Genomic DNA, 27,037 nt, shown 5'->3' on the forward strand with positions numbered 1-27,037 from the left:
GGGGCCCGCCCCATGGAGCCACCTAGGCGGGCAGATGAATCAGGGCGCAGAGCTGGCTGCCTGTGTGAGGTGGGTCTGTCAGGGTGTCCAAGCATGACCGGCCATGGCAGCCTGAATCTTGGGGGCTGGCGGTAAGTGTGCGAGGCTGGCTCATGCCAGAAGACTGGCTCCTGGTGTGTGCTCACTGGGGAGCCAGTGTGTAGGCAGACCAGAGGGTAGAGAGGCCCGAAGAACCCAGCGTCCAGAAGGGGTGGGGTGAGGTGGGGCGCCAGCCTGGAGGGGCAGCTCTGGGTCTGGACTGATGCTCCATGATCTGGGCTCAGAACCTGCTCACAGCCCTCCCTGCAGTGCATGCCCCACGGTCTAAGTCCCCAGCCTGGGGGACCAGTGGGTGTCTCTGCACTCTGCCTGGTTCCCTCCTACCTATCAGAACATTACCAGATGAGGAGCCCACCTGCTGAGACTCTCCTCCCACCCACAGAGAGCCAGGCGGGCGAGCCCTCCCTCTCCAGGGCGGCTCCACATTCCCGACATGCTGGAGGAAGATAGCCTGCCTGGTGTTTAGCCCAGCTGTGTGGGCAGCCCTGGGCTCCGTCCCATCCTGCCCCTGGCTTGGGGCAGGTTTCCTACCCTCTGGACTGCTAAGCCTCTGAACAGCACCAGGGGACATAAGGCACAACCTGCTGGCCTAGGGGGCTGGCAGAGTAGCAGGAAGCAAAGACCGGGGCAGGGCAGATGGCCCCACAGATGCATACCTGCCCCCCTGCCCGGGACTTCCAGCTCCTCCGGAATCCACAGCTTGGTGTTCCTTCCGTGGTGGTGGTGGTGGTGGGTGTGTGAGGTGTGTGTTGGTGGGTGCCGGTGGGGGTGGGGGGCTGCTTCCCTCCCCCATGCCCCAGACTTGACTCCTAGCAAACCCAGTGTGTGCATGGATGCTTGGCGCCACCCAGTGGCCGTAAGTGGGACTGGCCTGGCTGGCCTGGCTGCCTTCTCCTTGGGATGGTGTGGCATCTGGGGGAGCTGGAGGATGGGGCCAGGATAACACACCTGACTTCTGGCCAGGGCTGCAGTGCACACCAGGCACCCCTGTGACCAGCACCAAGTCCCCCTTTGCCTCCCTTTCATACCCATCCTGTCCCCTTCCTGGACCCCATCCATGGTCAGGGCTCCTGGCACTAGCTCCCTTCCACATGAGTCTTGGACACTGACCATGTGTGGTCCCAACACCTTTTAGAGTCCTGAGCTTGTGCTTTCTTGCTGAGGCCTCAGTTTCCTTTCCATCCACAACTACAAGGGCTGCTTCTTGACAGTCAGGAACCCTGTCCATTGGTTCCCTGTGTCCCTGGTAGACCAACCACTGTCATGGAGAAGCTGCTGAGGCTCTTCCACACCCGCCCAATGTCACTAGATGTCCCATGTGTATTTACATACATTTATAAAGGCATCCTCAGAAATGCACAAGAAAGGCTACAAAGTCGACAGAAGACATGAACAGTGGCCAGGCATGGTGGTGCACCCTTGTAATCCAGCAACTTGGGAGGCTGAGGCAGGAGGATCCCAAGTTTGAGGCCAGCCTGGGCCTCACATTAGTGAGACCCCGTCTCAAAAGGCTAGAGATGCAGCTCAGTGACAGAGCACCAGGGATTCAATGCACAGTAGACCACATCTTCAAGAGACATGATCAGGGGTGCAGAGGAAAGTGTCCAGTGACATTTCACTTCACACTGGTTTCAAGAGATAAGCAAGACGTGGCTCCTCTTGAGACTGGCAGAACCTGGTCCTGCCGCCTTGTGTCAGGTGTGGGGAGTCAGCCAGACACTGAGCTCCTCTACCACTCAGAGAGAGCCCTCACCTCCATTCATGACCAGGGGAGGGCCCTGGTATGTCCAGGCCAGAGGATGGAGGGGCAGGTCTCCATGTGCCCACTGTGAGAGTCTGATGAGATTAAGGGGCAGAATGGATTGGAGTGTGACCCCTCAGATTCATGGGTGGGAGTCCTAACCCCCAGGACTTCGGAATGTGACTTTATTTGGAGATAGTGTTTTTTACAGAAGTGATTGAATTCAAAAGAAGCCCTCAGGGTGGGCATTAATCCAATACAGCTGTCCTTACTGAAAAAGGGCTGGGATAGAGAACGTGCCTAGGTCTAAGGCCCTGGGTTCAGCTCCAGCACCACAAAAAAAGGCAGAGGGCATCTGGACACAGAGATGCGCACACAGGACAACAGCACGTGGACACTGAGGGCAGAGAGCCCAAGCAGGCAAAGAGGCCGCATGCCAGGGCTGGAGAGGCCTGCGCACAGCCGGCCAGGTCCCCTGGGTCTCAGATATCTGAGCTCCTCACAGGGGAGGTTTCTGCTCTGTAAGCCCCCTCCCACCACATGCCACTATGTTCAGCACTATGGCACTAATCCAGGGGGAGACCCAGGAAATCCAAAAAGCCATCATTAGTGCATATCCGCAGCCTCTGCTTGTGGAGGAGAGCTGGCCGCGGGGGCCCTTGGCAAGTAGGACAGATGCCCGGCGTGTGCCTTCTGTCCACCTACAGTGTGAATCTTCACCATTTGCAGTAAATGTCTTAAAGCAGTGAGGACAGAAATCTGCCACCACCACAGGATTGTAGCTAAGCCCCTCAGTGCCCTGCAGGGCCCCCCTCCAACCATGCAGAGCAGACCCCCGGGGGCCACTGGGCAGGGCCCACTCATCCTCCTCAGGCCCCAGGCTGAGGTCTCAAGGCCATGGCTGGGATACACGGATCCATCACAAGCTCCGCCCCTCCAGAGACCCTTCCCCATAGGGGTAACCCCTCTGCTCTGAAGGGACACTGATCTGTGGGGGGAAGCTGAGGGGTCTGGAGTGCTGTTGGGGTGCCGGTGGGACTTCCAAGCTCTGTCCATGCACTGCTAGAAAGGGACACCCTCCAGCGGTCAGCAGACCCAGTGCCCAGATCCTGTTTCCAAAGACCAGTCCCCAAAAGACAGCCAGGGCTCTGCCAGGCACTTTCAGGTCCCGGCAGGTGAAGTGCTAGGAGGTGATCAGGATAAGGCTAGAGCCCTTGGGAGTGGGATGAGTGCCTCCAGGACAGCCCGTAGTGCTCTCCACCTGAGGACCCACAGCAGGACGGGGCCCATAGTGCTCGGGCTCTCCCCCCCCCCATAGTGCTCCGGCTCTCCCCCCCCATAGTGCTCGGGCTCTCCCCCCCATAGTGCTCGGGCTCTCCCGCCCCATAGTGCTCGGGCTCTCCCGCCCCATAGTGCTCGGGTGTAGAGAATCAGATGTGACTGCGTTACTATTCCTGTCCTTGATGGAGTTTGCCTGCAAACAGGATATTCTGTCAAGGTACAGATAGGTAACAGCGGACATGCTTGAAAACGAGGTGTCTGCTGTCCTTGGGAGGGCCTACTTGCAAACGAGAGGCTCCTTCAAGGTTTAGATAAGGTAACTGCGGACATGCTTGAAAACAAGGTGTCTGCTGTCCTTGGGAGGACTTGCCTGCAAACGGGATGTTCTGCCAAGTGGGCTAGGAGGGCGCTGAGAAAAATTTTATTATCTGTTCTTAACAAAGAGCAGAGCTCAGCATACTCCAGGCCGAGAGTAGATTAGCCATGAGAAGCGGGTCACTTCTGATTAGAAAGTAAAACTTCTGTGTGCTATGTTTAATTAGCTGTAAGACCTGATTTATTGATGTAGGAAGGCTGCCTTCTTTGTTCACAAGACTATAAAAAGATCGCTTGTACACAATAAAGGACTTTTTTTCTGCTGCTGCTTTGCTTGTTCTGCTTCTTCTTTCTTTTCCCATGCTGACCTGCGAGTGAATTACTGCAACACTCGGGTCTCCACCTCATAGTGCTCGGGCTCTCCCCCCCCCATAGTGCTCGGGCTCTCCGCCCCATAGTGCTCAGGCTCTCCGCCCTATAGAGCTCAAGCCCTCCCCCCGGTAGTGCTCGGGCTCTCCACCTGAGGACACACTGCAGTCTGGGACCAGGAGAGCCGCTCACCAGGATCCCACCATGTCGGCACCCTAATCTTCCAGCCTCCAGAACTGCAGGAGTAATGTCTGCTGCTGTGAGCACCCCAGTGAGTGGGCCAGGGCAGCCCTGAGGGGACTAAGATGGGCTCCCTGGAGAAGTGGGAGGTCCTGGGAGGGCAGGGAGAAGGACACTCTCAAGGATGATTAGGAGCCATCAAAGGGACACAGAGGACCCCTGTGAGGGAACTGCAAACATAGAAGTGTGACGTGAGAATTGATAAGAATTATGCATATCTGCCTCAACAAAAAGAATTAACAGTGACAGCGATGAGAGGGAATGTGGATTTTTAGAAAACCCACAAGCCTGCATTGGTGGGTTTTTTTTTTTTAGAATTTTAATATTTATTTTTTAGTTTTTTCTTTTGGCAGACACAACATCTTTGTTTGTATGTGGTGCTGAGGATCGAAGCAGGGCTGCTAGCATGCCAGGCGAGTGCGCTACCACTTGAGCCACATCCCCAGCCTGAGCATTGGTGTTTTTTAAAGCCAAGAGGCTCTTGGTGAAAAGACACCAGCTAGGGCTGGGGCTGGGGCTCAGCGGTAGAGCACTCGCCTAGCACATTCGAGGCCCTGGGTTCGATACTCAACACCACATAAAAGTAAATAAATAAAATAAAGACATTGTGCCCAACTAGAGTATTAAAAAAATGCCAGCTAATGAATGCAGAAAGGGAAATACTAGAAAATGACCCTCCTGCCGCCATTGCCCTGTGACTGGTGTGTGGACAGCTGTTCCTGCAGTCAGGAAGCACCTGCCATGGTCTTCCCAGGTCTGGAGACAGTGGCCACATCTTGGCCAGGAAACCACCTGTAGCACCACAGGCCATGGGACAGGAACATCTGGGCCCACCTCCCTACGCCCGGTGTTCCTGCCACGCGTTCAGCCTGTGTCTGATGAGAGGAATTGACCAGACCACTGGGTGGAGGCGGCCCTTGTGACACCTGTCCCATTTGAGGGGCAGAACAGACAGCTGAGGCTACTGCCGAGGACTGGGCAAGGCAAGGTGGGAACGTGACTCCCGACTGGATCCTGGAACTTTTGAAAAAGGCATTGAGGGTAAGTCTGCGACACTGGGGAGCTAGTGGGAGCTGGGTGACTGCACCACCTCCCGACATCCTCACCCTGGGGAGAGGCTGCCAGCCTGTGACTGCCGCCTGCTCTCAGATGGGTCAGCACAACCAAGGGTATTTATGGAGCTGTGAGCCCAGCAACCTGCCACAGTCCCCACCTCCTGAGCCTGGGCCAAGGGCCTGCAGGTGGGCACTGTTCTCCCAACTTTTCTGTGTTCAGTAAGACATTGGTGGAGGATTGTTACAAGTTGTCCCTAATGAATGGCAGCAGTCAGCTGGGCATGGCTCAGCACGGGGCCTCACCAGGTGCTGTGCAGGCTGCGTTCCCCTCTGGACCTCAGGGTCCTCGTCCTGGCAGGGTTCATGTCCATTTGGTTGCAGGATGAAGCCCAGGGCCGCTAGAGGCCACCACAGGGTCCTGCCTTGTGGGCAGCAGCCCCACCTCTCTCCTAGCCCTGCACCCACCCAGTGGGGCCAGCATTCATGGAGGCTTCACATGCTCCTCCCCTCCTGAGCTGCCCCCAGGGCCAGGGGCACCTCAGCCCAGTGACCCAGCCTCACCTCTGGGCACTGCCTCTGGGGACTTCAGGACAGCCCTGCAGGTATGACAGCAAAGGCCTCACAGGAATGCCAGGGACCCACATCTGTCCTCCTTCTCTGCTCCTTCCCACTGCCAATCCCACCCCACCTGCACCCCTTGGTGCCAGTGGAGTACCCTCCAGAGGGAGTTTCTGGGACCCCTGCTGCAGGCACTTGAATAGCCTAAGATGGGAATCTGACCTTGGCCAAGCCCATGGAGAGTTTGGGGACCTTTCATCCACTCTCCTCCACCTAAAGCCACCTCAGCTCCCGGGTTCCTGGGCCCCATTGTGGGGCCCTTGTGTGTGCCCCGTGTGGGATACCCTTCCCTATTCTCTCTTCTACCTGGACTTTAGCAACAGCCTGGAGGTCACCTTCTCCTGGAAGCCCCCTCCAAACTCCAGACTGACAGCCCAGCATGCACCACAGCAGGCCCTTGTAGGTACTAGGCTTGGAGTGGGGGGAGCCAGGTGGGGAGCAGGCCCAATGGGATGGGCAGGGGCCCAGGGGACACATCAGTGAGCACCTCTGCAGAGACCTCCCGCAACAGCTGCCAGCCTGTCTGTGGACACACCAGACGGGCCTCTCCATGAACACCACCTAGGGGCTGTCCCAGTGCAGGCCCTGGCTATGTGGCTGCAGGGAGGGAACACTGATGGCCTGCCTGCCTCTCCATCTGAGGCCTGGGCCCTTCCTCCAGGCTGACCCAGCTGACCTCGGCCCAGGACCTGGCCCCGCAGGGCTTTGCCCAGCACAGCCCGTCCATGTCAGAAACGCCCTCGGATAACCGGGCCCAGTGGCCCACCAGCACCCCACCCCCCAGGCACGCACTCCTGTGAGTTTTGCTTATTTATTGAAAACAAACATCTGTGTGCTCTGCACAGGTCCGGCCCCCAGGTGGGTGCGGGCGGGGCCAAGCTGGGCGGGCGAGCAAAGGCAGCTGGAGGGGGCAGGGAGGGCTTTAGCCCCTCGCCTGACCAGCAGGGCCAGCTTGTCCATTACTGCAACTCTGCCAGCGGCCAAGGCAGCCCCAGCCATGTCCACAGCTTCCCATGGGTGGCCACCTTCCTGCCGGGCAGCAGGGCAAGGGAGCCCCTTCTTAAAGCAAAATAAATAGATGAACAGTCCCAGCCCCTGGCCCTGCGGCTGTGGCATCAGGGTCAGCTGAAGAGAAGCCAGCCTGACCCGGCTGCTGCGGAGAAGGGTTGGTGGAGCTGGGCAAGGAGAGGGGCCAGGCCAGACCCCGGGGGTTTAAGGCAAAGCAGGGTGAGGGTGCGCACAACCCAGGGCCGGGCCAGCCTTTGGCACAATCAGGGCAGGCCTCAGGACGGTGGTAGCTGGAGGAGGCAGAAAGCCCCTTGGTCCTGAACCTCCCTCTCCAGGGCCTGGCAGGTGGGCACGAGGGGGATGGGTAGGGCCTCAGCCATCGCTTGACTCCTGTTCCCAGTCGCATCCCTGACACGGCTGCTGGCAGTCAGCAGAGGGTGTCCGTGTTGAAGGAGAGCTGGGCCTGGTGGGGAACAGGCAGGCTGGGCTTGAGGTGTCCTCCAGCACCCCTGCTGGGGGCTGAGGGTGCTCACGCTGGGCCTCTGGGCTGGGGTCCGGGCTCCCCGGAGGCTCTCTGCTTCCACCTCTAGTTGACAACCTCTCCAAGCCTGGGCTCCTTCACAGCCTCTCTGCCCACTCGAGTGGCCACTGTGTCATGTCTCTCCCCTGTCCACAGGCTCTGATCCCTTCCGCTCCCCACCTCTGTTCTGGAGTCCTTGGAGCCACCAGCATGCTGTAGGCTCTGCATTTGTCTCTCTCCTCTGCCTGTCCCATCTTCCCTGTCCACTCTCCTGAAGGTACAGGTGCCTCTCTGCTGCCTTGACCTCTGGCCAGCAGGCATCCCCATGGCCAATATTCCCCCCTCCATCCCAGAACCTGACCCCCCTAAGTGGCATGGGTCCCTGCAGAGCTAGCCTGGCTGCCCTGGTCCTAAGGTCCTTGGGGTAAGGACAGTGGCATGCTGGCTCACCCTCTCCTCCTCAAAGCTGATGAGGCCCTCGTCCTCTGTGTCCAGGTCCTCTGGCTCATCTGTCACCAGTGCACGAAGCTCAGTGGGGGCTGGTCGGGGCCGCAGCAGGCTGAGCAGGCGCCCGAGGGGGGACTGCAGGGCTGAGGGTGGCTCAGTCTCTTGCTGTTCCAAGTTGTCACTCTGTTTCTTGGCAAAGTTCACAAACACCTAGCGGCAGAGGCAGGCAGGTGGGTGGGGTGGGCCTGGGCTAGCACTGCATGCCCCGCCCCCACCACCAGCCTGCTCACATTGTCCAGGGTGGTCTGGCTGACCGAGTAGTCTTCGATGCCCAGCACGCCCACCACCTGCTCCATCTTGCTGAACACCTGGGCCAGAGAGACGTGCTCCGACTTGAGCTGGTACTGCACCTTGGTGTGGTGTCGCTCCTGGAGTGGGGTTGGAGAGAGGTCAGGGCTGCCGGTGGGAGAGGGCCCCCAATCCCACGAGGCCCCGCCTACCTTGAGCACAGCCTCCGGGAAGTTCCGGTTGAAGAACCGCACCACGTCCTTCACATTCTGGCTGCTCTTGGTGCGCACAGTAATCATGTAGCCATCCCCAAACCTGGTAGGACAGAGCCATGGCTTGGAACCCTGCGGAGCCCACCAGAAGCACCCGGCAATCTGCCTTGACTCACCTGTTTTTCAGGTGCTGGATGCTGCCCAGACAGCGCAGGCGTCCGTTCACCATGATGGCCAGGCGCGTGCACAGGGCCTCGCACTCCTCCATGCTGCAGGAGACACCGCGCATGTGTACACGGGAGGGGCCGAGAAGGGGCGGGGCGGGGAGCTTACCTGTGAGACGTCAAGACCACGGAACGGCCTGTCTTGATGAGGTCGAGAATGAGGTTCCAGAGGAAGCGCCGGGCCTTGGGGTCCATGCCCGTGGTGGGCTCATCCTGGGATGGGAGTCAGGTTTAGCCACTGCACTGGCATCCCACCTGGCATCACCGGGAAGACCAAGGCGGGGTACCCGACCCCCCACCCAGAAGACCAGGGCGGTGCTCACCAGGAAGATGAAGGCAGGGTACCCGATGAGCGCGATGGCAGTGGAGAGCTTCCGTTTGTTGCCGCCGCTGTAGGTGCCAGCCGGCTTGTCCGCGTACTTGGTCAGCTCTAGCTTCTCCAGAGCCCACTTCACTACCTGACAGGCAGATGTCCGTGTAGGCTCAAATCAGCGTCCACCGCGCCCACGGCGCCCACCGGCCACCCCGCCCCGTGGCCCTCACCCGCGCCTCATCCTTCCAGGGTATGCCGCGCAGCCGCGTGTACAACTGCAGATGCTCACGTGCTGTGAGCTCGTCGAACAGGGCGTCGAACTGCGGGCAGTAGCCGAGGCTCTGCTGGACCTGGAGCAGCTCCTTGAGCACGCTAGAGAGGCAGGCCCATCAGCACCTGGGAGGCACAGGCACCCCGCCCCGCAGGCGCCCCGGCCTACCTGTGCCCGTTCACAAAGGCCTCGCCCCCTGTGGTGCTCTCGTCACCAGTCAGCATCTTGAAGGTGCTGGTCTTGCCCGCTCCGTTGACACCCAGGAGGCCAAAGCACTCGCCAGGACGCACGCCCAGGCACAGACGGTCCACAGCCAGGATGCGGCCAATCTTCCGGGACTTGTACACCTGGCAGAGGAACCAGGCCAGTCCGCCTGGCCCCGCCCAGTCCGCCTGGCCCCGCCCTGCTTCCACTGCCCTGCTAAGCCACGGCCTCCCCTACCCTATGTCTGCCCTTCTCAGGGCTATCACCCGCCCACTGCCCAGGGCCCACCTTGGTCAGGTTCTCAATCTTGACCATGTCATTGTCAGCATCCCCACGAAGCACTCGCTGCCGCTCGCTGGCCACATCCACGTCGTCCTCTACAGGTTTGGTGGACACTGGCATGCGTCTGTGGGGACAGGGTGGGCAGTGCCTGTCCAGGCCATCTCCCCGGCCACCCACCCCCACCCGTGTCCACTCAGCCCCCTCTTGCTTCATCCAGGGCAGGACAGGCCAGCTGGTCAGGCCACCTGCCCTGCTGCTGCCCAGGACTCACTGTGGCTGTCTCAGGAAGTTGTACTGGCACATGATGGTGAGAAGGAAGCCCACAAAGCCTTCGACTGTCATGGCCACCAGCCCACGCGTGACAATGTCCCACTCAAATGGGGACTTCATCTTGTCCAGCTGGCCTGTGGGCAGTGGACTCAGCTGCTGTGCAGGGCCTGGGCCCCAGCCACCCCACCCTGCACTCCCTGGGCTCTGGGGCCTGCTGGATGCACGGCTGCCCATGCCCCCGAGGCGGGCCTCACCGATCTTGGCGTAGTACTCGTTGATGTACTCGTTGTAGGCCATCTCCATGAGCCCATGGCCCAGGTTGTAGTTGGGGAAGATGAGGAAGCAGCTCTTCAGGTAAGTGTTGACCACCTTCAGGTCCTAGGGGCCCAGGCAAGCCTCAGTGCTGCTGCCCCCAGGCCTGCCCCACTGCACGCTGCCGCCTGCCCACCCACCTTGTCATGCTCAAAAAGCTGCAGCAAGAAGGTGGCCACAGTGGCCGTGATGCCGATGAAGAGGTTGATGACGATGAGGAACACGTAGGCTGAGCTGGGGACCTCGAACCAGAAGGAGGCCGGGTACATGATGGGTGTGATGGACCACCTGCGGACAGGCAGGCGGGGTCATGGGTGGCACTGGCCCTACCCGCCTCCACCCCTGCACGCTGCCCCTTACCCATAGAGCAGGAACAGGGAGAGCACCGCAGGGAAGTTGGTGGGGGACGTGTAGGCCGGCAGGTCGAACACAAACAGGATGAGGATGCAGCAGGTGGCTGGCACCAGGTAGTTGAGCTGTGAAGGCAGGGCAGGTGAGGGATGGGCAGGTGTGGGGGGGTGGGCAGGCGGGGGATGGGCAGGCGGGGGATGGGGACAAGGGTCGGAAAGCAGGGAGCAGGGCGCACCATGTCCCAAACGTAGTTGGACAACCAGTAGATGACGGGGTTGCAGCCACTGACGAACTGCAGGTGCTTGGCTTTGGTGGACTTCTCAGCCACGAGGAAGACCACAAAGCTGGCCGGCACGAACGACATGGCCACAATGATGAAGATGGCGATGACCACATCTGTACCCTGCAGCCTGGGGGAGGAGGGGCTCAGGCCCTGGCTCAGGGCTGCTCTGCCCACCTGTCCCACCCGGCCCTGCCCCACCTACAGGTAATCCAGGGAGAGGCTGGCGCTGGTCCTGTTCATGGGGTGGTTGGTGACAGTGATGCCTGTACACAGGGACAGCAGCTTCAAGCCCTGCTCCGCCCCAGCCCGCCCAGCCCCAACCGCCCAGCTCACCGTAGGCCGCGGGGCTGCCCTTGCTCTTGGGCAGGTTGGCGCGGAGGATGGCATTGTTCAGGCTGTTAAGGTAGGTGGGCATGCTGTGGTAGCCCTTGTTGTTGTAGAGCACCTGAGGAAGGACGGGCGGCTCAGAGAGGCCCTGAGCCTGGGCACTCAGATGGAAGCTGCCCACTGTGAGATCTCAGACCAGAGCTCACCTGGGCCACCCTGCGCACTGCGATCTTCCGCACCATGGGCGGGGCCCGGGCACCAAATGAGGCTGGGATGGACTTCTGGACGTTGCCAAAGGTGATGGCCCCATACCTGGGCACGTGGGTAGAGGGGCAGTGAGGCCAGGCAGGCAGCAGCCAACAGCCCTCCAGGACAGCACTCCCACCTGGCTCACCGGTGCAGCCGGAAGCGGTCAGAGGTAAAGAGCAGGTACTCGGAGACGTTGTGGCCTGTGATGTCTGTTAGGATGTCTCCTGTGACCACGCGCATCTGGGGCGGGTGCCCGCCCACACTGCTGGGGCAGGAGAAGCCGGTGCCCTGTGCAGAGCAAGTGCAGCGGACCGGCTCCCGCACCAGGCGTGGCAGGGAGGGTGCGGACGTCCACGTCTCTGTGGGCAGTGTGGCACAGTGAGACACACCCCTGGTGTCCGGTGTGCCCAGCAGCCCCCACGAGCCAGTACCTGGTCCTACAGTGGGTGGCAGGGAGGTGTTCCAGGCCTGGAGCGGGTCCTCATCCAGGGACACGGGGGAGTCAGACGGGGCGGGTGAGGGTGGGGGTGGCACGAAGTTGGACAGGGGCAGCCCCTGTGTGAAGGACTCCAGGCACATGCTGTCGAAGAACCGCGCGGCCAGCTGGCGGGACTCCCCGCTGCTCAGGTTCAGCGTGGGCCCCAGCGAGCCGTTGGCGGGAGACTTGAGCACGCAGGTGGCACCCACTCCGGAGGGCAGCCGGAACGTGCCCACCAGCTGCTGGGGGCTGGCATCTGGTGACAGTCGCAGCCTGGGGATGCCACTGTGTGAGTGGGATGGGGACACCGTCTCCCCTCACCCCCTGCCTCCTGTGGAGCAGGCCTCACCGGTACTCCCTGCGCTCCTCGTTGGCATAGGGGATGAAGTTGCCTCGGGGCTGGGTATAGTTGTGGTACTGGGAGGGCGACAGGACCAGCGGGGGCAGGTCACCTGGCAGGTGAGCAGGAGTCCTGAGCAGGTTCCAACCGCCTGCCAGCCCAGGCCTGTTCTCTTCCTAACCCCCAGAGGGCCTAAGCTTGGGTCTGAGCTCCAGGGCCCAGTGGGGTCCAGGTGGGACATCCCTAGGGAGCCTGGGAGAGGGTGGAGCCAAACCCAGGCCAGGGCTGCACACCAGTCTGCCCCCCAGCGAGCCAGGCAGCCATACCAATCTCAGGGACAGAGAGGGCCACGGTCATGGCCACACAGACGAAGAGGGCAGGCAGCAGGATCTGCGAGCAGAGAGCTTTGGAGTTGCGGCGGGCACAGTGGAAGCGCTTGACCAGGAGCCCGTGGAACTGCCGCACCTTCAGCCACCAGCCTTCCAGCTTGCGGCTGCCCTGGCCCACCCGTGTGAGGGCCTCCGCTTCTGCCTCTGTGCAGAGAGGGGGCTGAGTGTGCAGGCCCAGCACCCGGGGCCCACCCAGCCTGGCCCTCCCGGCCACACCTTGCAGGCTGATGTTGTCTGGGTCCTGCAGGTTGTCCAAGAGGGGGCGGTAGTCGCCACAGACATCAGCATAGCCGGCTCCCTCATCACCGCGGGCAGAGCCCACCGAGGACACAGACTGCAGCGACACCTGCGACTGGGCCAGCTCTGAGCACTGGGCCAGGTTGCCAGGCTGACCCTCCCTGGACAGTAGGCCCTCTGCCCCGGGAAGCACGTCCTTCCTGGACTCCTTCACATCTGCCACAAAGGAGGAGACAGCGAGGGGGGGCAAAGACTGAAGGCTGATGCCCCCAAGGCTTGCCCAGCCCCTCAGCCTCTGCTATCCACCCATGACCCCAGCTCCTAGCCCATACACCTATCCAGGACCTGTGACACCATGCCCACCCTCTGGTGCCACAAGCTGACCTTGGGTAGTCCTGGCCTCACATTCCCACCCGGGATTCCCCAATATCTCAGGTAAGGCCCTGTGGGGTGCAATAGGCTGCCGGCAGCTCCGGGACCTCTCACCAGCCTCGCTGTTCTCCAGTGACTGGTCCTCCTCCGACACCTTGAGGAATACCTCCTCCAAGGTGGTGTCCATCAGCCCAAAGCTGCTCAAGTGCAGTGCATCCAGACTGTGCTCCAGGTGCTGCGAAGGGGCAGAGTGAGGCCAGGCAGGTGGACACACAGGGAAGGGGTACGCCCACCTCCCCCACTGGCCTGGCCCCTGATCCGAACGCTGTGCTCTGCCCCACACCTGGAAGAGGCGCTCGAAGGCCCCCTTCTTGGCAGCCTCACTGGGCAGGATGTAGGAGAGCTCAGTGCTGGTGTCGGAGACCAGGAGGCAGGAGGCCACGTGCTTTCGGATGAACTGGGACACCTGGGGCTCCGAACAGCTGCTCAGGGGTGCCCGGCCTGGGGGACTGGGTGCCAGGCCTGGCTCTGGAAGGGAGATGAAGCAGGGAGGGGATACACAAGGAGACTAAGGAGGAGGGACCCGTGGTGGGAACCAGGTCAAGATGGGGGGATGGGGAGGGGACCAGGACCCTGGCATCCCAGGCCTCATAGAGTGATGGTGAGGGTTCACCTCTTTACCATGGGGTCCCAGGTAGGGGGTCCTGGGCAGGGGTGACCCAAGTCCAGCTCAGACAGCCTCAACACAGACCTTGGGGTGCCCCCGGCTCAGCAGGCCGCTTGACCAGTGTGAGGCGGTACCCATCGCCGTAGGCGCCCTTGAGGAAGAGGGGGGAACCACAGCACTTGAGCTTCCCATGGGAGATGATGGCGATGCGGTCCCCCAGCAGGTCAGCTTCATCCATGTGATGGGTGGACAGCAGGATGGTGCGGCCTGCAGGGAGGTCCAGACCTGGGGTCAGGGGTGGGTCAGAGTGGGCAGGGGTACCCACGTCTGCCCATGCCAGCCTGGTTTTCCACTCACCCGGCTTATACTTCAGAATGAGGTCCCAGATGGCCCGACGAGCGTAAGGGTCCACACCAGCAGTGGGCTCATCCAGGATGATGGCGCGGGAGCCACCCACAAAGGCTATGGCCACAGAGAGCTTGCGTTTCATGCCGCCCGACAGTGTCTGCACCAGTGAGTGCCGTTTATTGGAGAGCTCCAAGTCCTCGATCATCCTGGGGACCAGATAGGAAGGCAATGGCCTGGGACTCTGGAGAGCCCTGCCTCGGATTCCACGTCCCACCCTCCCTGTGCCCACCCACTTGTCCATCTCCTTGTGGATCTCCTCCTGCGCCATGCTCTTGAGCCGTGAGTAGAACCAGAGGTGCTCTTCCACTGTGAGGCGGTCAAAGAGCACATTGTGCTGGGGACACATGCCCAGGTTCTTGCGGATTTCGTCCATCTCCGTGCGGATGTCATGCCCATAGATGGTGGCCGAGCCAGAGGTTGGTGGGAACAAGCCAGTCAGGATGGACCTGGGTGGTGGACAGAGTCATGACCCATCACCCCTGGCAGGGATCCCACCCTGATTAAGCTCCCCTGTCCCTACTCACATGGTGGTGGTCTTGCCTGCCCCATTGTGGCCCAGGAAGGAGACCACCTGGTTCTCGTAGAGGTTGAGGCTCAGCTTGTTCAAGGCCAGCTTCTTGTCATTCTTGTAGACCTTGGTGAGCTTGTCCACACACACAACCAGGGGCAGGTGCGTGGGCTCTTCTTCCATTCCACGAGTCTCCTCTGCACCAGGGCTGGGGGTCAGTGGGGCGGAGGATTACCCCAAGGGCACCCACCCCAGCCAACATTCTGGTACCAGCCTCACCAAATCGCCGGCTCTCCATGGCACAGGCCTGGTCCTCCTCCATGATGCTGAGGCGGGGGGCACGTGTCCAAGGCCAGCTCCACTCCCAGGCCTCTGTCCGCCCACTGCCCAGCCAGTAGGACTTCTGCAGTGGGAAGTACCAGGGCCGGGGCAGCCCATACATGCCTGGGTGTTGGGGAGAGATGGGGAGGCTGACCTAAGACCTGGGGTGACCATCCACTGCATGGGCCATTTGCCCACCCAGGGAGCTGCCCCTGCTGCATTTGAGAGGAAGCACAGACCCGGCCCCACGGCTGCTGGGTTCCCCACCTCCAGCCCCCCTCAGGTGGGCCTGTACCTGGGTGCACAGCCTCAATGTACCAGGTGAGCACGCCGTACACAACTGCATCCACCATCAGCATGGTGACAGCAAGGAGCAGGTTGAAGTCATCACCTTCCACTGGAGACTGGCTGAATGTGTGCCACTGGATGCCCACACCTGCCACCTCATACAGGGCAAAGTACTTGGAGCCCAGGCCAAAGGCTGTGGTGGACATCAAGGACTGTGAAGACAGCAGTGTCAGTGGCGGGCTGTGTCCACCCTACCCCACCCCAACTGTCCCATCCACCCAGGGCCCTCACCGCAATGCACTTTTCAAAGGCAGTGATCTTGTCGTGGGCCACCTCCTCGCGGATGGCCACATACATGTAGGGCACGTAGCTCAGGAAGTAGATGATGCCACCACAGGCTGAGGCCAGCTTGGCCTTGGAGTACAGCACCGACACCAGGAAGCTGACAGGTGTGGCCATAGGACCTTCAGCACTGTGCCCAAAGCCCCCCCGGCACACCCCTGTGGGGCCTAGAGCAGCCCCAAGAGGGTGTGTACGACACTTTGGGTGACCTCCCCCTGCCAGTGCTCACCAGAACATGATGGTGGCCACGGCATACACGGCCAGGAAGAGCCAGATGATGAGCACATGGCTGTGCATGAGCACCTGGCCGTACTTGAGGATGGCAGTGAGTGCCGTCACAGAGATGGACAGCTGCAGGAAGCCAGTGATGAACCAGGCCACCCAGTGCACCGCGTTGTTGAGGCCCATGGTCTTCATCACCTGTGGTTGGCGGGCAGCAGGCAAGGCCCCTTGGGGTAGTGCACAGAAAGGGACCATCCTGTCCAGCCCAGCCCCCGTGGGGGCTGCCCGAAGGTGCCCAGGCCCTCACCTCCTTGAGGCGGTGCTCCTTCTCAGCCACTATGTGCTGGATGGTCATGGCCACGGAGTACACCCAGGAGATCACCATGCAGAGAGGCATCATATGCTCAATGACAAACAGGAAGCTGCAGGAGGGCACAGGCGTGAGCGCGGCTCTGGCTTGAGGGCCCACCAGCCGCCCGCTGGCCACTCACTCGTCGCGCGTGTAGCAGGGGTAGGGGAACATCTGCACGTAGTTGCCGGGCTCCACCACATCGTGCCCCACGAAGGTGTTGATGATGGCGCGCTCCATCATGTCTGCGGGTGGGGGCAGCCGTCAGGGGCCTCTGAGTCCCGTGTGGCCCCATGTGTGCCCCACCTCGGCCGCTCGGCCCCTCACCCTGGATCCAGACGAAGCCGTAGAGGAAGTAGAAGCGGCCGCCGGTGTTGGGCCCGGGCCGCCAGTAGGCGCGGCGGATCTCGTTGGTCTTCTCGGTGAAGCTGGAGTTCTGGCGGATCTTATAGTGCACGTGCGGCGGCAGCGAGCCATCCTTGCGCGTCTGGAAGATCACACCTGGGGACCGCGGCAGGTGGGCTCGAGGGGTGGGGCCGGGGAGGTGGGCGGGGCTGGAGGAAGGGGGCGGGGGGGGGGGAGCCTTAGTAAGGCTGGACTGGGCGGCAGAGGACAGGGCCAAGGCGGGCAGAGCAGCGGGAGGGGACACTGGGTAAGGCAGGAGGAAGAGCCGACAGGAGGAACAGGGCTAGGACTCCCCAGCCGGGTGGCAGCTCACTGGCAAACACGGTGACGTTGTCCTGGTAGGCCTGGTTGAGCGTGTAGTTGACTATGCTCTCCTCGTCCGGAAAGCCCTTGAAGATGTCCACGCTCACCTGGGGGAGGTATCGTTAGAGCCCGCCCTGGGCATAGAACGGGGTGGGGGGGGGGATGGAGGGGGCCGAGCGGCCGGACTCCACCCAACCTTGGACATGAACTGGATCCAGCCGCAGGCCGCATTGTCAATCGTGTCCAGCTGCTGCAGGAGGGCTGTGCCGTTTGGCAGCGAGAAGTTGTCCTGGCGCAGGGCCGGTGGCAGATCCTCCAACGACAGGTTCAGTGCTTCGGGGCGCTGCCGCAGCTCTTCCACATACTGGGGGTGGAAGGCCAGCTCAGAGGGTGGCCGCAGCCTACCATCCCAGGGAGAAAGGGTCTCCCCCACCCCACAACGTGCCAGGTCACCTCCCTGTCCCCACCGGGCACACACAGCACCTGCCGCAGCCAGTGCAGATGCTGCTGCAGACCACCCTGCTCCAAGAAGCTGCGGATCTCTGCAGAGATGTTGAGCCAGACCTGGGCGTAGTGAGTCACGTTGCCCACAAAGGCGAAAGTCTCGTTGGCCTGCGGACAGTGAAGGCATGGGGCTCCAGGGAGGAGCCCAGCAGCATGGGGATCCTCTGCTCCTCCACCTCCCCAAGAGACTGGCCTTCCCTGATGCCCAAGACTGCTCTGGCAGCACTCCCACCTGGAAGCTCTTGCCCTTCTGTCCTAGAAGCCCTCTGTGCCCAGGACCCTGTCAGGTCAATTTTCAGCCCTGACCTCTACTATTCCAGACAGGATCTTGCCCCAAACACACCACCCACAGGATGCTGCTCTGGGAATCCTCAGAGGTACCTCACACCCACCAGAACTGCCCTGCTCTAGTCATCCCCAATCAACAGGGGACACAAGGCAGACCAGCCCCGCCAGGGCATCCAAGCACCCAAATGCCTCTGTACCTTGAATCCCTGAACTCCATATCAGTGCTCCAGGGCCTGTGCACTGTGTCCTGCATGGAGCTGCAGGAAATGCAGCCCTACCATCCCCGTCCTACTGACCCACCTCTGCAGAAGTCCCAGGCCTGCAGAGCCCGCCACCCAGCCTTGGGCTCCTGCCCATGTGAAATCACAGCTCACGCACCAGCACGCCAGACCTGCGCACCTTGAGGATGACACGGTCAGCCTCGGAGCCTGCGGGTGCATATAGGATTTTGGGGTTGCTGGTCATGAGGTGCACAAGAAGTCCCAAGTTCCGCTGCTCCTTGCTTGTGAAGCCCAGGGAGCTCATGTTGCCCCTCCGCAGCGCCTCTGGCTCAATAGTGCTGGCACAGGCAGGGGACAGGGCATAAGGGGTGGGTGAGGTATTGTGGTCTGGACAGGGGGCTTAGGAGTGGGGCAGGGAGTCAGGGTGGACATCTAGTCAGGGCTTAGACGTGAGGCAGGGCACCAAGAGATGTCAAGGGGGAGGGCCAGGTGTCAGGAGCAGGTCATGAGGAGCCCTGTCCCACATGTCCTCACTGAGCCTCCACTGACCTACCGGTTGTTCCCACACAGGATGGGCTGCAGACCTGCCCAGAGCTGCACAAAGGCGGAGCACTGGCCCTGCAGTGTGTCTGTGGAGGCCGGGGCTGCCGCTGCCGGGGGGCCTTCCTCTGCTGTGTTGTTGGAGCCTGCACCTGCACCCACCCCAGTGCCATTGGCTGTACCACTCGGGCCACCAGCTGAAGGCACTGGGGCCCGGCCGGCGCAGGCACCCTGGGGCAGCAGCAGAGCCAGGGCTGACAGGACATCCACGTCCCGCAGAACCTTCTGAGCATCCAGCAGGTCCCCTAAAAGTGCCTGCAGCCTCCGAGGGGATGGTGCCTGCTGCTGGGAGTCGGAGCTGTTGGGGGCATCCAGGCCCAGCTGGGGGAAGACGGGGCACATAGTGCAACTCAGGCTGGGGAGGGGGGCATGGGCTAGGTGGGGGTGGCTACCAGTGGGTGGGTGAAGTCAAGATGGAACAGGGAGGACACACCAGCAAAGGACACAGCTGGGGAAGGAAGGCCTGCAGCCTGGGGTGCAGGAAGGCTGACCACAGGCCAGAGATAGAGGCTGGGGTGGGAGAGGCACAGGGTGCGTGAATCACGGTTGGGGGGACACTAGATGCCCAGCCATAGCACCATCCCATCACTGCCTGACAACAGAAACTTCCCCAGGACTTCAAGGACCCAGCACCACCTCTAGCCTGGTCAGCTGGGAGGCAGGGCCTCACCTGCTGGGAGATCTTGGCCATGTCCAGCTGGTTGCGGAGCTCAGCAGCCAACCAACTAAAGCGCTGGGCACGAGCTGCAGCCTTCCCACTGCAGATAGTGTCCTGGTAGCCCTGAAGAGCTGTCTGCTGACCCTCAGGCATGGTGAGGATCTGGCCCAGCTCCCCAGAGCCTGGGGAACATGTGAGTTGCTCCAGGAAGGCAGGGGCCAGCAGCAGCTCCTGAGGGGAGAGGTACAGAGGGCAGCTGGGGCCACAAAGGGACTCTACCCCAACCAAGAGCAGACCAGGCAAGATGGCCTCGGCCTCACCCTGCCCCAACCACTATAGCAGCTCCAGGGCTTCTAGGTACCATGGTGTAGGGGAAACACATGTCACCATTTGCCTCCTCCCCATCCCCATGCCAGCCACACACTCCCAGAAAGTGCTGCAAATGACCAAGGAGGGCCCTTTCCTCACCCACTGGGCAGGCTGACACCTCCCATCCCAGGGACAGGCCCCTCACCTCCATCCGCAGTAGGGGATTGCTTCCCGGGCTGCTCCAAGGCACCTGATCCCTGGGGAAGCCTGACTCCCCGTGCAGGGCAGACAAAGGGCCAGAAAGCAGGTGATAGACCTGAGGGTGGAGGGAGGGGCCTCAGTTGGGGGTTGAGCCCTGAGGATGGCTCGGCTGCCCTTGCACCCCCTTCCCCACATAGTGGGGAACTCAGGCTGGGGAGGGGGGCATGGGCTAGGTGGGGGTGGCTCTAGGCCAGTGCTGTGCCCACTGCTGATGTGTGCCCCATCTCACCTTAGGCGGGTCCACACGGGCAGCCAGGAGGGCCTGGGCCGTGCTGTTGGGCAGCGAGAGGTTCTGCATCAGGAAATGCCAGAGTTCCCATGGGTCCCTGGCCACCGAGTCCAGAGAGAAGGAGGACACTGGACAGGCAGGAAGATGAAGCTGAAAGGTTAGCACTACCCTGGGCAGAGCACCAAGACTCAGCAACCACAGCAGGCAGTTTGGTGAGGCCCCCCAGAGCACATGCATGTGCAGCAGCACCGTGCAGATGCAGGGACCCAGGGGCAGAGCTAGGCTACCGCCTGGAGTAACAAAGCAGGGTTTGAGGCCCTCCCCCAGCCACTCCCAAGGGCGCACCTGTAGGTCTATCCAAGTGGCTCTCCCAGGTGCCTGGACCTGAGCTTAGGGCCTCCAGATCATGGCGCAGGGCCTCGAGCTCCGAGCCCAGGCTGGGCCGTGCTGGGTCGAACAGGTTGCCTTCCTCCACCACACGGTTGAGGCGCTCCAGCAGCTGCGTGACCCTGCACCACCATGGGACGTCACCCTCTGGGATGGGGTGGGGGGAGTGGCCAGCTCCCCAGGGGTGGGGGTCACTCACGTGGAGTTGGCATACTGTAGGAAGCCAAACTCATCCCGCTGGCCATCTGGGCACAGCGACTGCATAACAGGCAGGATGCCGGCGGAAGTCAGGGGAGACGCTGTGTAGAAGGCTGGAGGGGACAGGGAGATGGGTCAGGAAGGGAGACAGGCCAAGAGGGGAGGTCCAGAGGATATCAGGGAGGAAAAGGTTAGGTGGCAGGACAGAACACCTGGCCCCTGGCTGTACTCAGGCCAAGAGTTCTGCTGCAAAGGACTCTAGCAGGTCAGAGGTCAAAGGGGCACCTGCCATCCCTTCCCCTATAACTCCCAGAGTCTCTCTCTCCTCTGCCCATGCAGCCACAATGCCCTGGCACATCCCCCTAAAACTCAGGTGTGGCACTGCCCACAGGGCCCAGGGGAGCACTGAAGCCCCACTGGGCAGTGACCTCTGACCTCCTAGGCCAGCTCGTTAGCAGAATGAGTGCAAGTGCCTGCAGGAGTTTGAAGGGAGAGCATCCAGGCTGACCCAGCCCCAGCTCAGGCTAGCCCAGACTCAGCCCAGGTTAGCCCAGGCATCCCACCCCTAGAAGGCATGGCCAGGTGACCCCATAGATACCCTGATGAGGAAACGCCCAGCAGCCTGACCAGGACATCAGTGGTGGCCCAGTGGCCTGGCCTTTCAATACCCACTACCACCCCATCACTGCCCACCACTGCCTTGTAAGCCTGCTCTTCCTGACCAGGGAAGGAACTCTGCAGGAGTCCTGGGCCAGGGGAAGCGGGTGCTGTTAATACAAGCGGGAAGGGTGCTCAAGCTGCACCAGGAGGCCCACAGAGTCCTCCATGGCTGCTACCTGAGCCATCACTTACAGACTGCACACGGCCGGTGGAAGAGGACAAGAGACCATGCAGGGGCAGGGCAAGGTGGGTCGAAACAGAACAGAGGAGACAGTGAGTGCCTGGCCTGCCAGCCACAGGGCTGTCCACCGGTGGCCACAGCCAGCCACACCTCCACAGCACAGCTAGGGGATGTGGCCAGGACCATGCATTTGAGCACACATGCTCAATCGAAGCAGTGAGGGCACCTGACCCTCCCTGTGCACCCACTGTGTCCCAGACCAGCCGCTGCCTTACCTTCCTTCACTGAGATGGTGGGCTTCTTCTGCCGCAGCCCCAGCAGGATGAAGAAGAGGACGAGTGGGATGAAGATCTCGAAGGCCAGGACCCACTGAAAAGGGTGGACCACATAAGCCTGGCCTCCCGTCCACCACCTGCCCAGGCTGGACACAAGGGACCTATGTCGACTCTACCCGTCCCTGAGCTCCCTACAGGCCAACCCAGCCCAGCCAGGACTGCGGGTCTGCACAGGTTTTTCAGGTCCAGCAGAGGTTGCAGCCCCTTCCAGGCACCAGGAGGTACGCCTTATCTGGTGCCCCAGATCAGGTCTCCTGTCCCTGTTCTGAGTTCTACTTGCCATGCTGGGGAACACTGGCCCTCTGAGGAGCCTTGGGCCAGCAGGGCCAGGTCAGCCAACTAGTGATCACTCTGACCCATACGCATCCACCTCCTCACTTGCGGGGCCACCTGGGCAGGATCTTGGAGGCCACTGTAGCACACACAGTCTTTTCCTGCCTGCAGCTCCCACACATTCCCAGGGCCACCCCCTCCCACTGCAGCAGCACACTGTACCCCCACACACAAGAGCCTGGGGAAGTGAGGCCTGGGGTAAGGGAAGCCCACCTAAGCCCAGGGCCCTGAGCCTCTGGGGAGACCTGGCCAGGATCTGACAGCCCCAGCCCTGAGGCCAAGGCACTGCTTCCACCGTGGTCTCACTGACAGCTCCTGCTACCTGAAGCCAGGCTGCAAGGGGAGCCTCGTGGGCCTGCTCTGGGTCAGGGAAACATGCTTGAGAACCCCAGGGCCCAGGTTTCCTTGTCAGGTTCCCAGCTCAGGGAGGGTGCAAGAGAGCCAGTGTTCTTGGGGAGCCCTGTAGACCAGCCCTGAGAGCCACAAGACAGAGGGCCCTGGGCCTGCCCCCCTGGATCTTCTCAGAGGCATCAGTTTCCTTTGTCCTCACCCCCACACCAAAAAAGACCAGGCCTCCAGCAGTGTTGTGTGTGGCTAGGCTGGGCCCCCGTCCCCAGCAGTGTCCACTGTGCTTGGACAATAGTGCTCTGTGATCCAGAACACCATGCTGTGTCCACACCCCACACTCGCTCCAGCCTGTGCCAGCCTCCACCCCTTCCCTGAGCCACATGGAGTCCAGGACAGTCCAAGGAGGCACTGTGGGCACCCCAGAGCAAAGGTGGCTGGAAGCAGGGGTCACGGCCAGGTGCCAGCCCCACCCACACCTGCCGGCCACTGGGCACCTCTGCCACTGTAACTGCAGCAACAGGCCACAGCTGCCTCCCCCATTGCTATAGCAACGGCCCTGCATGAGCTGCCAGGAGGAGGAGTGTCCTAGCTGGCGGACAGGAGGTACAGGTCCAGCACCACCTGGGTGCCCCACCTGGGCTCCTGAAGGTGGCCAACCTCCCTCCCCCAAGACCAGCCCTGTGTGTAAACATTGTCTCAGGGTCCAGATGCCCACCCCCCACCCAAAGTCTCATGACTGTTGTGACAAGGGCAAAGACAGGGGGACTCAAGGGTGATGCTGTGGCCTTTTGCCCAGCTACCTGGTGATAATGATTTCCTTCCTCCACCATGGGCAGCCTCATGCCCCAAGTGGACCCACATCTCCTAACTAGGAGGGGACAGGCCACAATCCCAGGCAGGGGACTTGAGGTACAGTCCCTGGGAGGAGGAGGCATGCAGGGCAGAGGTCCTGGATTCCTGCCCTCAACCCTGAGGTTTGCACATGCGTACCCCTGTTCCCAGCATGGCACACAGCAGCCAAGACCAAGCCTCCACCTGTCCAAACCCAGCCCCAGAAGTCCAGCTCCAATGCCCAAGACCCTTTCTGGGAAACTGGGGATCCAAAGAGTGAGTGCCTGGTGTCTAGCCAGCCCCAGCCCCACATGCAAGCCCAGCACGACTCAGCTCTCCTGGAGAAAGAGATCCTCATTGGCCACAGCCACAGACTGGGGTCCTCCACTGTGGCCCAGGGGCCTCTGGGGGTGCTGTAGGGTGGGGGATCTGGAAAGGTCTGGGGAGACAACCCAACCTAGCAGGCTGGGACCTCTCCTGGGCACTCCCCACCTGCTTCTCAGGTAGTCCCATAAGCTACTGCTCCCTTCCCTGAGCCTTGGAGTCCCCAGTGGATGCCAGACCCACATCTCATTGTCTGCTCTCAAGCCCTGGGGGGGGGGGGGGCTTTCTGACAAATGCCCTGGGGCTAATACTAATATGAACCCACAGCCTGCCGCTTCTTCACCCAGCCCGACCCTGCTGTCCCCAGGGACCCAATAGCTAGATCTGTGGCCTAATCCTCCAGACCCCATGCCACCAGCCCTAGGCACTGTGGGCAGGATGTGGACCCAACCCTGGTTCCCAGCCAGGGCCAGGTGCCCAGAGGAATCCTATATGCTGTAATGACCACGACTACCCCACCCTGCGTACAGCCTGTCCTCCAGTTTCCCATTGTGTACTTTGAAGCCCCTCTCAAGGAGGAATGTAGGCAGGAGCTGGTGCTACCCAAGGGTTCCTGGTGCCCAGGGTGGGCCAAAGGATGCAACCTCCTCCTTAGAACCCCCACCACTCTGTGGCCTGTGCTGGGAAATCCCAAGGGCTTCAGAAACCCAAGCTGGCTCAGGTCTCTCCAGCTCCTGTGCTGCACCTGTCCTCCCCAGGGCCAGAGCAGGGACGAGCAGCAGAGGGCCAGCAGGACATCCATGCCCCAGCCCTGCTCCCCACCTAGGAATGCTGCCCTGGGAAGTGCTGAAGAACCTGGTGGTCACAGCTCCACTTAGAGAGACCCATCCCAGAGAGCCCTGGGGCTGGAGGATTCAGAGCGTGGATCAGCCTTAGGGAGAACTTGTCCCAAAGGACAAAAGGGTGCTGGGATGCTGGCCTAGGCTGGCACAAGGTCGTTCTCCGTGGTGAGAAGGCAGAAGCCAGGGTTGTAGATGTGCCAGGAGAGGTGCGGAGGGGAGGAAGAGGAGGAGGAGGAGGTGGCGGCTGCCTGGAACCAACTTGGGCCTCAGGCGTCTGCCCAAGGGCAGAGGGCGGGTGAAGGGAGGGAATGGACAGGTCTCTGCAGGGCTACAGGGGGTGGGCCCGGGCCCACGGAGCCTCTGTGCTGGATGGAGTGCCCTGGCCAGCGCTGGGTCCTGGGAACCAGGACCTGCCGGGAGCCCGAGTCCTGGGGGCCACAAGCCCCCATCCGCACCCCCACCCCCACCCCGCGCAGCCGGCCCGCGAGCGCTGCGGAGGGCGTCCGCCCGTGACTCAGCCGAGCGCCGCGAGTGTCAGCGGGCGCGGGCGGCGCGCTGGCACCGCCGAGACCCTCCCCGAGGCCGGAGACCAGCAGAGCCGGGCTGCAGGAAGGGGGCTCGGCCCGCGCCCGCGCCCGCGCCTCACGTACGCGCGGGGAGCGCGCCGTGGACCCGGGCGCGCGGCCTCCGGCTGGCGGGCGGGCGCGGGGGCTCACCGGGCTCCGGCGCTTCAGCGTCACGTTCTTCCAGAGCAGCAGCTGCAGCTGGTGCAGGAAGCCCATGGCGCGGCCGCGCTCCGCCGCTCACCGCCGCGGCCCGCTCCTCTGTGCGCCCCGCCGGGCCCCTCTGCCCGCCGCGCCGCTCGGCATCGCCCGCGCGGGGGCGGGGCGCTCGGGCGTCCGGGACCGGCTCCGCGCTAGCTCCACCCCGGCGGCCGCGGCGACAGCGACTCTGCGCGGCGCCCCGCCCGCGCCCGCCGCCCCCGCTTAAAGGAGCCGCGCCGCACGCTGCGTCCATCAGGGGGCGCTCGCAGGGTCGGGGCTCGCCTGCACCTGCGCGGCGAGCGAGGCCTCCATCGTCCTCCCACCCCGTGCCGTGCGGTAGCAGGGACCCCTCAGAGCACGCGTCTGAACCGAGACCCGTGGATCACCCCTTTCCGGATCTAAGAATCTTTGTGCACCGTAGCTTCATCCAGGGGCTCCAGGCCTGGGGGTCGCCTGCAGAGGTGCCCCAACGTGGTCGCTATCATCCAGGCACCCTGAGGGAAAGTTGGAGGCCTTGGTTCCCACCAGGTCACGCTCAACTCCGCCATGCCAGGCAGAGATCTCCCTTGGACGCGAGAGCCCGATAGGCCCCGAGGAGCACGGTAGGAGCAGGGAGGTCAGCTGCTCTAACCTAGGACAAGTGCGGGTTCACCTAGGATGGAGGCAGAGACCTCACCTGTGCAGGTCAGGCACTGCCTTCCAGGCTGCAAAAGACCCCGTCCAACCCGACCAGCACATCTTGACTGGTGCCCTTTAACGGAGGCCCCTGGTGAGGGGGACTGAAATGGCCTGAGCCACCCCATAAGGGCTTCCTGTGTCCCTAATGAATGAGCCACCTGTTGTCTAAGTGATATTGATTAGGCTTTTAAGATGGAAAGCACCCTTCCTTCACCGATTAGGAAAGAGGTAAAAATGAAGACTGCCCTTACAGATACTCACAGGTCAGAGAGGGCAGGTGGGGCAGGACCTGGTCCATCTTCTTTGTTGGGTCCCACAAACGAGTTTCCCACAAGATTTTTTTTTTCTTATTTTGAGTTGGGGGTCTTGATACACTGCCCAGTTAGTCTCTAACTCCTGGATTTAAGTGATCCTTCTGCCTCAACACTCCAAGTAGCTGGACTGCAGGCATGTACCACAGTCGGTGCCCAGCTGCCCAGCAGGAGCTCCATGGGGTCACACTGTGACCAATAGTAGAAGCTGTGGCACATCTGCATGCGTGAGTTCGGTGGGGTGAGTCAAGCAGGCTGCATCCAGCCATTCTGTAGGGATGTGAACACCAGGCAGAGAAACTGTCGGGGTGACAGTTCTGCTCTGTATGAAAAAGTTAAACTAATATTCAAACTATAGTGCCGATCAATAGCAGTATAGAGCTGTAGCCCACTACAGACAGCCATGGGGCTGGCAGGACACCTGGGTGCTCTGCTCAGCTGCAGTCCTCTGAGCAGTGAGAAGACTCGAGGGACCCTGGCCCCAGAAACAGCTCTTTGCTGGTGGGGACAGGCATGGTGCTTGGAAAACAGTCTGCCTTCCTATGCTGGCTTGTATCACCAGGTCTGAGGGTCATAGGTGTCCAACGCCAACTTCCACAAAGGTGACCCATCACTTGCTGAAGACAGGCCACAACCAGGACAGAACAGGACTGAACCTTCCCAGCCCTAAGCGGGTTGCAGGGTCCATTTCTCCACATGGCCAGCAGAGGGCAGCAGAGGGAAAGCTGGACCCAGGGAGCTGAGGGCCGTCTTACCCGATGCTTTGATGGCTTCTTACCAGCCTGTGAGTGGGATGGGAAAGTGTGAGGCTGTGTGGTGTCCAGCCTGGGATGCACAGAGGGAACCCCCAAAGTGAATGAAAAACTT

At 61.6% G+C, this 27,037-nt stretch overlaps 1 protein-coding gene across 3 annotated transcripts; it reads right to left on the bottom strand.

Moving 5' to 3' along the window:
* Window positions 1-6,515: 6,515 nt before the first annotated feature.
* Abca2 (ATP binding cassette subfamily A member 2) lies at window positions 6,516-27,002 on the bottom strand. 3 transcript variants are annotated; one of them, XM_027941553.2, is made up of 48 exons: window positions 26,121-27,002; window positions 21,680-21,773; window positions 20,565-20,676; window positions 20,324-20,487; window positions 19,979-20,106; window positions 19,694-19,804; window positions 19,192-19,410; window positions 18,475-18,842; window positions 18,100-18,259; window positions 17,392-17,520; window positions 17,105-17,272; window positions 16,919-17,015; window positions 16,528-16,701; window positions 16,343-16,445; window positions 16,159-16,273; window positions 15,859-16,049; window positions 15,579-15,729; window positions 15,295-15,499; window positions 14,958-15,122; window positions 14,695-14,875; window positions 14,404-14,616; window positions 14,120-14,316; window positions 13,847-14,029; window positions 13,439-13,623; window positions 13,210-13,330; window positions 12,703-12,939; window positions 12,424-12,630; window positions 12,107-12,209; window positions 11,711-12,030; window positions 11,425-11,638; window positions 11,237-11,342; window positions 11,037-11,148; window positions 10,906-10,966; window positions 10,656-10,830; window positions 10,430-10,545; window positions 10,210-10,357; window positions 10,012-10,135; window positions 9,759-9,891; window positions 9,494-9,611; window positions 9,170-9,348; window positions 8,961-9,102; window positions 8,741-8,875; window positions 8,527-8,630; window positions 8,370-8,462; window positions 8,194-8,296; window positions 7,984-8,121; window positions 7,697-7,903; window positions 6,516-7,189 (listed from the first exon to the last, which is right to left on the bottom strand). In XM_027941553.2, the coding sequence occupies exons 3-48, from the start codon at window positions 20,627-20,629 to the stop codon at window positions 7,154-7,156; spliced, it is 7,104 nt and encodes a 2,367-aa protein (XP_027797354.2). In that variant the 5' UTR covers window positions 20,630-20,676; window positions 21,680-21,773; window positions 26,121-27,002; the 3' UTR covers window positions 6,516-7,153. The 3 variants fall into 3 exon arrangements, with proteins under 3 accessions (XP_027797354.2, XP_027797346.2, XP_027797360.2); XM_027941545.3 differs by lacking the exon at window positions 26,121-27,002 and adding an exon at window positions 25,134-25,306; XM_027941559.2 differs by lacking the exons at window positions 6,516-7,189; window positions 7,697-7,903; window positions 7,984-8,121; ... (2 more) ...; window positions 8,527-8,630; window positions 26,121-27,002 and adding an exon at window positions 25,134-25,306 and having other exon boundaries at window positions 8,783-8,871.
* Between the last annotated feature and the right edge of the window lie 35 nt (window positions 27,003-27,037).

This window comes from Marmota flaviventris, chromosome 13 (assembly GCF_047511675.1).
Source record: "Marmota flaviventris isolate mMarFla1 chromosome 13, mMarFla1.hap1, whole genome shotgun sequence".
Taxonomy (NCBI): Eukaryota; Metazoa; Chordata; class Mammalia; order Rodentia; family Sciuridae; genus Marmota; species Marmota flaviventris.

What these genes read in the sequence shown, in the direction of transcription:
- Abca2 (XM_027941545.3), bottom strand. Translation starts at nt 25,199, where the DNA reads ATGGGCTTCCTGCACCAGCTGCAGCTGCTGCTCTGGAAGAACGTGACG. An exon ending in CCCTGCTACACGCGCGACGA is followed by an intron (nt 16,274 to 16,342) that starts GTGAGTGGCCAG and finishes GCCCTCCTGCAG; the next exon opens with CTTCCTGTTTGTCATTGAGC. An exon ending in CATGGAGAGCCGGCGATTTG is followed by an intron (nt 14,876 to 14,957) that starts GTGAGGCTGGTA and finishes GCCCTGGTGCAG; the next exon opens with AGGAGACTCGTGGAATGGAA.